Source organism: Acipenser ruthenus, chromosome 14 (assembly GCF_902713425.1).
Source record: "Acipenser ruthenus chromosome 14, fAciRut3.2 maternal haplotype, whole genome shotgun sequence".
In the NCBI taxonomy this organism is placed as follows: Eukaryota; Metazoa; Chordata; class Actinopteri; order Acipenseriformes; family Acipenseridae; genus Acipenser; species Acipenser ruthenus.
The window spans coordinates 18,178,131-18,187,753 of NC_081202.1; the positions used below are offsets into that span (position 1 = coordinate 18,178,131).

At 39.1% G+C, this 9,623-nt stretch overlaps 1 protein-coding gene across 2 annotated transcripts; it reads left to right on the forward strand.

Annotated features, from left to right (window-relative positions):
- Nucleotides 1-2,335: 2,335 nt before the first annotated feature.
- On the forward strand, nt 2,336-8,905 carry LOC117420092 (uncharacterized). 2 transcript variants are annotated; one of them, XM_034033611.3, is made up of 8 exons: nt 2,336-2,688; nt 2,853-2,973; nt 3,511-3,640; nt 4,070-4,296; nt 4,694-4,785; nt 5,285-5,594; nt 6,575-6,681; nt 8,776-8,905. In XM_034033611.3, coding segments are annotated over exons 4-8 (711 nt in total). In that variant the 5' UTR covers nt 2,336-2,688; nt 2,853-2,973; nt 3,511-3,640; nt 4,070-4,095; the 3' UTR covers nt 8,777-8,905. The 2 variants fall into 2 exon arrangements, with proteins under 2 accessions (XP_033889502.3, XP_058842000.1); XM_058986017.1 differs by having other exon boundaries at nt 2,353-2,443.
- The last annotated feature ends 718 nt before the right edge of the window (nt 8,906-9,623 follow it).

Sequence of the window (9,623 nt, forward strand, 5' to 3'; positions counted from 1 at the left end):
AATAGCACGGTTATATACGCGGCAATACAAGATATTTTTTAGCCCGACATATTAGGTTGGGTGCTAGACCATTAGACCTAATGAAAAGATGATAGGCTTGTAAGTATTGGCTGGGCAGAAGGATAATGATTTGGATATCTGAGTATATAAGGTCAGTCCCCCCCCCACCCACCACTCATTTAAATTAGTAGTCAAATATTGTTTCACACTATAAATGTAAATGTAAGTCTTTCTCTCTTTCTCTTTAAGTCTGAAACTATTTGGTGAGATCAGATTTTGACAGCTGAGCATGCGCGTACAGTTCAGTAAGCCAAGCTATTGTTTGTATTGTAGGGAAGAATACTGTAAGGTTTCAGGGCACCAGATGCATCATCTTTAAAGAGCTCAGATCATACTTACTGGTATCATCTTGTGCAGACTACATTCGGATCAAGACAAGCAATAAAGATAATGCAAGCTGGAATGCAATGATAAACAAGAGGATTTCATTCACCTTGCAGTCTTGTGTTTTCTCGCATCCCTTATCACTAAACTTACCCTGGATCACCCAGTCATAACCCTGGATTTTGTAAAAGGCATGGCTGGAGTCCTTCCTTATCATTGTATCATCCTTGCATAACTCTTGCTTTAAATGTACATATATGCACTTGGGTATCAAGAGATTGATCCTAGCATTACCCTTGTATGTTTGTGATGGGTGAATATTGTTTCTGGTCAAGTCCACCCCATGCTAATCTACAGAAGACAGCCTGGGCATCCCATAAAATGACAATGCAGCCATCCACCAAGACAATCACAGAATAACAATTCAATTAAGTATCTGTGGGATTAATTTGAAGTTGCATAGTCAAAACGCTGTACCTATACCTTAGTGACCCAGTTTAACATGCCACAGTACTATGTTTAATTGAAGTATTCACCAAAGGGGTCATCTGAGGACTGATAGGTTTCAACAGCAGTGTGTTTTGTCTGCTGTCTTTTACTCGATATAAAATCAATTAATCACAAACATATATATATATATATATATATATATAGTGTTTTGTGCGGTTGGACGAAAGCCGCCTGTCATTATTTACTATTTGAGGCCAGCGAAAATGCCGGTCTCAAAGTGTAGCTTCTAAGCACAACATATTCATTTATTATGGTCCAGAGTTTCAAATAATTATATACATATTAAGTAATGGAAATAGCATTGCTGTTCAAGCAATGTCAGGGTTTACTATAAGCTTTAATAGTCACACCTAAGCATGTGATTCCAAGTGTGGCTAAGCTCAGATGTGTTAGGCTGGTAGAAAACATGCATTGACTCAGACTGCTAAATTATGGAAGAATGATTTCAGTCCCAGTTGCATTTGAATCCATATCCCTGTGTGTGCTGTTGTTGACTAAGCTGGATTGTTCAGCAGGAGGAATCTAAACCCCAGGACCCTGAATGGAAAGCACTTTGTGCCTGGGCTGTGGAGAGACTGCGACTCACTCAGGTGCCCATGTATATATCATTAATGAGCCGTTTTATTCTCTCGTGCTCCGACATGAGGGAAGGCATTTAAACATCTTCAACCCAGGTGAAGAAAAAAACAGCTCACTTAAGTAAATCAATGAATAACACTTTTATTGAGTAGAATGTATTCATTTTTATCTGTAAATTGAAAGGTTAAATTTGCCTTTAAGTATCGAATGTATTTTTTGTCATCTAATACAGAAATGAACAAACAAGTAATCTGAAGGAAGCAGGGTTCAGCATGCCAGTCATTCTGCATCACTATTATTATTATTATTATTATTCATTTCTTAGCAGACGCCCTTATCCAGGGCGACTTACAATTGTTACAAGATATCACATTATACATTATTTCACATTATACAGTTATCACATTATTTTTTTACATACAATTGCCCATTTATACAGTTGGGTTTTTACTGGAGCAATCTAGGTAAAGTACCTTGCTCAAGGGTACAACAGCAGTGTCCCCCACTGGGGATTGAACCCACAACCCTCCGGTCAAGAGTCCAGTGCCCTAACCACTACTCCACACTGCTGCCACTATGGGGATGTCAGAAACAAAGCCATTGCCAAGTACAAGAAGCAGGGCAGTAAGAACTGTTCCTTCACACTGGTCAATGGGAGACCGGTGATTCCAGAACTCAAGCAGGAAGACCCGTCCTTACAGAAACTGCACTACACAATCATTGACGGCTCTTCATTTATTTAGTGTCCTTTCTTTTGTCAGACAATAACAACTGTAAATCCCTTCATAATATTTTATCTGTGACATATGAAACAAACACTGTTCAACAATCTGTCAGTTCCTTGCATGTTCAAACTTGTTTCCAGTGTATCGTTTACATTTCTAGCTACCCTGTGTTGCTCTTTCGCTGGCTACACCAAAGACAGTGCACAATTCCTTTTTCTTTGTCTTTAAAAAACAAGAAAATACTGGTAAGAAGTCCGACTTTATCTAGGAAAGCCTGTATTTGTGTATTGTGTGTAGAATGTGGTACCTGTGTAAGCACTCCTTAACTAGAGGCATTCAGCTACCCTTCAGGTCGCATTGCCGTCTGCCAGAGCTACTTAGGCCTGCCCTGTGGTGGATTTTACACTAATGTGTTCAGTGACTCATCAGATCCTTACACACTTGCTACTTTCACACCCTTTGGACACGCCAGTGTTTGTCATTCAGGCAGGTAAATACTGTTGGGATACTAAAATGTTATTGTTACTACATCCGTCCACAGTTTACCTTTCCTGTGCACTTCAACAGAAACCAGACCTTGAACTGCATGCTTACCTGATTATTTTCAAAGTATGGTCTTTAATAATGCTTTTTTATTTGTAATTCCTGTTTCAGCAACACAGTGGCACTATTGCTTGATCAAGACGGGGGCCTACTGACTGATGAGGAAGGCACAGTCACGAAAGAATGGAATTGGGCACAGGGAGTGAAACTGAATGAGACAGTTCTGATACAGGTATAATCATTCCATTTTATTTTGTGTCATTAGTGTTAATAGTTTGAAAGAAACAAGAAACACTGTTAAAGCAAGTGACACAATGAAACTACGGACATGCAACAGTATGGGTGTGAGTTTGTTCTAAGAGTGATAATTCAGGATGAGGTGACATATCTTTATCAGTTATCTGATATACTGTTTGTGTAGTAATGGACAATGCAACAGAGCATCCTGAATGTGGCATGTGCAGACATACTATTTGAGAGGTGACAGGACTTTGGAATAGCAGATCTACTGGGTGGTACCTGATCTTGTTCAGAAATGGCCTCTGTAACACTGCTGGATACAAAAAATAGTTTAGAATTTTATCATACTGTTTTATGTAAATAAATAATAATTTCCTTGTTTTTATTCGTTCAAAATGTGGTCACTGATCGTGTCAGTCTCACTCATTGTGAATAAGATAACTGCCAGGGTTGGGGTGAGGTTTTGTGTTTCACACAGATAGGTTTAATGCTATGGAAGTTGAAATAGGTGCCTTTTCCTTTTTTGCAGGTGAATGACTTTATTAGTGTTCGAGTTGTGAGCCCGACTTCAATCAATCTATCCTATAGGTGGCAGCAGGAGTGTGCAAGTGTCCCTCTCTCCACTTACAAACGTAATCCCTCCATGGCCTGATGAGCTGGTGAGTTATACATGAAGTTTGGGAACAAGAGAATTTTGAACTGCGGCTCTTTTTTATATAACAGGAAGCCACACAATCTTCAAATTAATTTTCCAAGCTTGTGAAGATGTTAGAAATCCCAGAAGAAGGACCAAGTCATGTGCGGGGAGTGAAGGCAGCACAGGAACTGAGGAAGCTTCAGCGAAAGATCAAGAATATATTGGATGACTGGATGGAACACTATCGTATAGCTATAGGCAAGCCAAAAGAGATTGTTTTGTTTTATTCAGTGTAAAGTACCGTAAGATGACATAGTTAATTTAATACATGAGCTGCCTTTCAGGAAATAATTAATTAGTGCACTTATATGCAGTTTGGTTTAAGTTTTTTAAATTACATTAAATAATTGATCACATCCCAGTGCATTCTTGTTTTCTGATTTGATCTTAGGAATCAGTTTGCCAGATATTTCTAAGATGTCTAGCACACCTCAAAGGACCATCCTGAAATGCAAAACTAAGTCAGCTGCATCACCTTCACTGGTCCCCATTTATATGGAGTGGAAGGAGACTGAAACAGTCCAGCCACAGAGCAACAATCCTGAGGCAAGCCTCTTCCGTTTCCTCTCGCCCCTGCACGGAACCCTGGGACCCTCCCAGAAGCTCCCAGTCATCAAGGTAACAGGGGAAAACAACTATGTAGAGACCTATTCAGCCCATATGTGATTCACATTACTTTTTGTTCCTGTTGGATGGGGAGTGGGGAGAAAGGGTGTTAAGTACTTACAGTACTAGGTGTATCCCAATATCTGCATATTAGGTCTAAATTACAATACTTTTTTTCTTGTAATAGGTTGGTTCCCACTGGACAAATGTTGTAATTGCTATTCATTTGAATGACATATTTTACCTGGCACACAGACCCACCCTCTGTTAACTGTAATTGAAATGATCAAAATGTTTTGAAAGTGTATCATCCTTGTTTGAATCCTAATGAATGCCACAAGCTCTTTGGTTACTGTAATATTAACTTGTATGCTCTGAGCTGTCAATGTGTTCATCCCCTCTTTGATAGGACCTTTTCTTCAGTAAGTGGGAATGTGAAGGAAGAGCCCACTGTATCACAGGCAACCTCACAACAAGGATCCAGAACACTGTACTATTAGGGTAAGGACAGTAAATAGGTTAGAGTGATCAGCTCTATCGCCCCCAGGAGGTGGATTACTTAGAAGATTCCCCTTTACAGGAATCAACCAACTAATGTCTTTTTAAAGCAGTTTTCAATAGATTCATGACATGAACTTGTTTCGTACTGAACATGTTACCTAAGAACATACTGCTCAAATCAACCCTGATATACTATAGTGCTGGGGTCTCTTTATAGTAGAAAATATGTTCAGCCAAAAGTAAGGAAAAAATAAAGGCATAGGAGGGAAAGGGGGGGGGGGGAGAGCTCTGCTGATAGTGTTGCTGTGGTCTACTAAGAAGATCCTTTCTGCTTAAGAAATTTAAAATCCCATTGAGCTTGTCAAATTAAAGCAAGGGTATTAACCTCACACCCTGACTGAACACTACAATCCTCTTTACCCAGCGTGTGGGAGATCATGAATACTCACTGGGTAACAGAGGGTCTTAAACAGCTCTTGATTTCTCATCTGCTCCCCAGGCCAGTAATACACAAAAGTCCCAAAAACTACAGGCCACTGCTGAGTTCCCACAACCCCTGCCCTGTGCTTCTTAGAAGTATGATGATGGGGGAAGGAGAGAAGAAGAGGTGCAGGTGCAGCAACCATCAGACCCCCTGCCTGACAGACCTGGAGTATGACGCCTTCATCACAGGGCAGATGCCAGGCATCGAGCAGATCATGGTGGTGTGTGTGGTCTCCTCGTCAAACCCACAGAGCAGCCTCAGTGTGGACATACTGGAGAAGCTGTATGAGAAGAAAAACAAAAACAGAAGCATGCCTTGTGTACAGGTACTGAGACAACGAGCCTAAATAAGAATACTGTGCTTGTGAGTCAGATAGTGAGACACAGCAGTAATACACATATTAATAAAGAGGTAAAGAAGTAATTCAAGGGATAAAAACACCTACGACAGTATTTAGATAATTAAAATAGACTTTTGAACATTTTTCATCAAATTTTTTTTTCTCAACCCATCTCCTTGTTTTAACCTGTTTGAGGATTTCTTGTTGTGACTAACTTAAGAATACAGGGAGGTATATTTTAAAATAAGCCATTACAACCTGCTGTAGCAGAATGCAGTTTGTAATGAGAGAGTTATTATGTGAGCTGGTGACAGTGGTTTTAACTGTCAATTGCTTTTTTGGGTTAATTCTGTTTAACTGCTGACTGTCCCCTTAAAAGTGCAGCATTTGCATTTCAAGATCCCAGGCTAAATGCCAATTGGAAAATCCACAGGTTTTAATCGTGTGAAACTGCACTTTTTTTTGGTCCTGGTGAAACAATGACATAAGGAAGTAATGTTCAAATGATTAGGAAGCCCTGTAACAGTTGGTGACAAACTGTCCAAACAAGATCAAGAAGTTGAATTGATCTGTAAAAGTCTTACTTATTTCCCTTTATAATTGTAATCACTTTCAAAGAGGTGTCTGTAAATGAACATGCAGTTTGTGTAAGTGTTTATTTATATTCAAAGAATAAAATATGTGTAAAGGAAATTGATGAAATTGCATCTGGTACAATAAAAACCTGCAGAACAAAATAAATGGCCTTATGAGCCTTCACTCTCTTTATTTTTGTATGAGGTTTAGTTGGAAGTGCTCAGAAAAAGTGGTTACACCCTCCATAAACTTTTTCCAAACTTGCAACAGCTTGAAACTGGCTTTCAGTGCTGAGGCCACTGATACAGTGACTATTGAAGCCTTGTTTATATTTAACATTATTCTGTTAAACCACTTAGCGGCTGCTGTATTTTCTCTTGTGCCCCCAGTGTCGACTAGACTCGTTCCGCCTGGTGAAGTATGACATCGCCACAGCGGGGGACACAAACTGTCCCCCAGGGTTCTCTACTGCTGCAAAGACACAATGTGGCTCCTGGTATGTGAGCAGAGCATTTCTACACACCTTATATACTGGAAATGGTCTTCTTTATGGCATTGGAGCTTACTTGCGAAAGAGCTCATCTCATTTTAGTACATGGCCATACCTTGAAACAAATTCTAAATAACTTTTGTGCAATATTATAACTTCTCCATTTTAGAAAAACAAAATGGTGCAAATGCAGCACTGGAGTAAATGCTTAGTACATTTCGGGCCATAGACTAGATGGCAGAACTGTAAGCTTCAGTACTAACATATAGATGCCCAGTATACATTTTAAGCATAACTACTGCAGCTGCCGGGTTGAATTTCATTGACATAGCTTTGAATTTAAAGGTCCTCTGCTGAACCCAGGACATGTGGATTTCATTATTTAATATTCGTTCTTATAGCAGGTTATATTGAATAATACCTCTTACATTAAGTTATTTTCAGTAAGAAAGGAATTGTAATAATGTAGTGGACTCCCAAGGGCAGCTGTCTTTTTCTGCTCTTGGCAAAGTCTTCCTGACATCTGTGCAAATCCACCTTCCTTCAGACTCCTGAATGGCATCCAGTGGAACACTGCCTGCTTATTCTCGGTACGAAACATAGTTCACTTAAGAGTTGTGTGTGTGTGTGTGTGTGTACGTATGAACATGTCAGCTCCTACAACCAAGACTAGTGCTTTATTATTCCATAAACAAACATAAACATGAATATATAGCTTTGTTATAACACAATAAAAATTACCTGTCCTACAGAACCTAGATGAAGGAATTCAATTACAACAATCTGCTGTATTAAAAGTGGTATCCATCCCACCTAAACAACTCAAAACAAAATGAATCTAAACTAGACATTTTTGTGATCAATAATATTATTATTAGTTTCAAAGGGGCAATAAATAGCTTTTCCTGACCTGAATCTTTTATGTTCCTTTCTTGGTGGCAAGGTCATGAACATAAAATCCCAGCTGTTTTATGAAAAGGGCACATCTGCTTTAATATGGAGCTGTAAAGCTGTTGTGAAGGGTTATCTGACTGTAAAAGTCTTAGTATGTCCCTCTTCCCGGTGGGCTGTGAGTTTGTATTATTCTGGTTTATGTATTGAGCATAGAGCCCCTCGAAGCTTAGTGCACATCCAGCTGTGCACACTAGTAGTTGAAGATATGGCTTTGTCATATCAAGTGAGACAGCAGACTCATTCAAAATTATTGACTTTACAGTTTAATCTGAATCTTGTCCAAGACAAATATTATTGTATAACTAAAATTGATTATTTTTGCATTTCGAAAACATTTCTGGCATAACAGAAGCAGTGAGGGTTTACTGAAGCAACACCAGAGATCTTTGAAACATTATAAACACTGGTTTCCTTTTTAAAAACACGTTTGCAGCAAAATGTTTTGTTACATGGTTTTTGAAAGTGATGCTGTTTTCCGTACCAGTGGTTTAGTGTGAGCCAATGTCCATTATACCCAGAAAACTGATTAGTCTGTGCCTCAGAAATCAAATCAATTCACACAATGGTAACAAACAGTAGCCACCCATAATGCCTCACCCAGGAAGACTTTACAAGCAGACCCATTGAAATCCCAAAACATTATTGTTATCACAGTTTTCAGTATATGTTTTTTTGTAAGGCACTGTAAAATGTTCTTACCAACACCAGCCAACACAGACTTCCCCGCTGAACAGATTCCAGGAAATGGTCCAGATGTTACTAATACAGTTGTGCCCCACAGAGTCCACATTTGCATGTTGATGTTTGAAGTGGCTGGAAATGGAATTCAGATATGCCTCAAGACATTGTATAGGATAACGTTTTGTTTTTTTTTTCCCAGTTATTTATTTTGAAAACCTCTTCATGTTTTGATGATATTGACCAAGTAATCCCAAATGGGGGTTAGATATCAAGTTGCTACATGGCAACTGGACAGTGTTCATTAATTTTAAAGAAACCTAAAGAAAATGTATCTAGTGGACAGACAAGAGGGGATAAAGGGGATGGTAACTTTTCTGTTTTGTTTCCCCAGGTATCTGCTTGGGTAGAAATCCAAGTACACTGAACTTGCAGTTCACTAATAGCTTTCCACACCTTTATTCACAGATGTATATTTGTGGAAAGCTGCTGTTTGCGGACTATATTTTTAATGGGTACAGCAACTCTATTAAAGACCTACAAAAGCAGATTTCTACAACACGTGGCAACTATTGCATGGGCCTCAGCCTTCTCTCAGATTTCAGATTCAGGTATTCTTTAGCATTTTTCCATATATCTTGTATTATTTATTTATTTATTTATTTATTTACTTACTTACTTATTTAGGTGTAGGAATCAATGCTATGAAGCTGTACATATGATTAAAAAGCAGATGGCCAACTTTTGCACTGCCAACAGTGGGGTACTACAATGGCTTAGTGTGTCATCAAATACAGCATGCTGAAGGGTGTAACCTATGACCTTTTCTGGCACACCATGTCAGCTCCTAGCACTTTCAAAGGATTGTGCAAGTGATAAAAGAAGGTCTGCTGTAGTCTTTTCAATTCAACAACTGTTGCAGACTTCACACTGAGCTGCATGGGACCAGTTGTTGAACGTTAACCCACAATTAAATAGTACAAGTTATTGTTTTTTGTTTTACAGCCCTCATCGGGAGATTTCTGAAAGTAACACGACTCAAGGAGCACAGGGAGAATGCAGCACATCTCCACAACATGACAGATGTCATTCAAAATCTCCCATTAACAAAGACAAGAGCACAGTCCAGGTTGCTGACAGTTACAAACATGCAACTATTTGCTTTGTGCCCTGTAGGACAGAGTACAGTAAATGCAGATAACCCAGCAGAGTCCTTCAGTAAAAGAGAAACAGAGTTATGCATTGGAACTGGATGTGTTTATCTGAGATGGCTAAAATAACAGCCTGATCATGTGTATTATCCCTGGCTTTGGATC

Bases quoted from the DNA above. Each gene is read 5' to 3' on its own strand.
- LOC117420092 (XM_034033611.3), top strand. From the start codon at position 4,096: ATGTCTAGCACACCTCAAAGGACCATCCTGAAATGCAAAACTAAGTCA. The intron at 4,786-5,284 runs GTAAGGACAGTA...TCTGCTCCCCAG, and splicing joins CAGAACACTGTACTATTAGG to GCCAGTAATACACAAAAGTC. The intron at 5,595-6,574 runs GTACTGAGACAA...TTGTGCCCCCAG, and splicing joins GAAGCATGCCTTGTGTACAG to TGTCGACTAGACTCGTTCCG.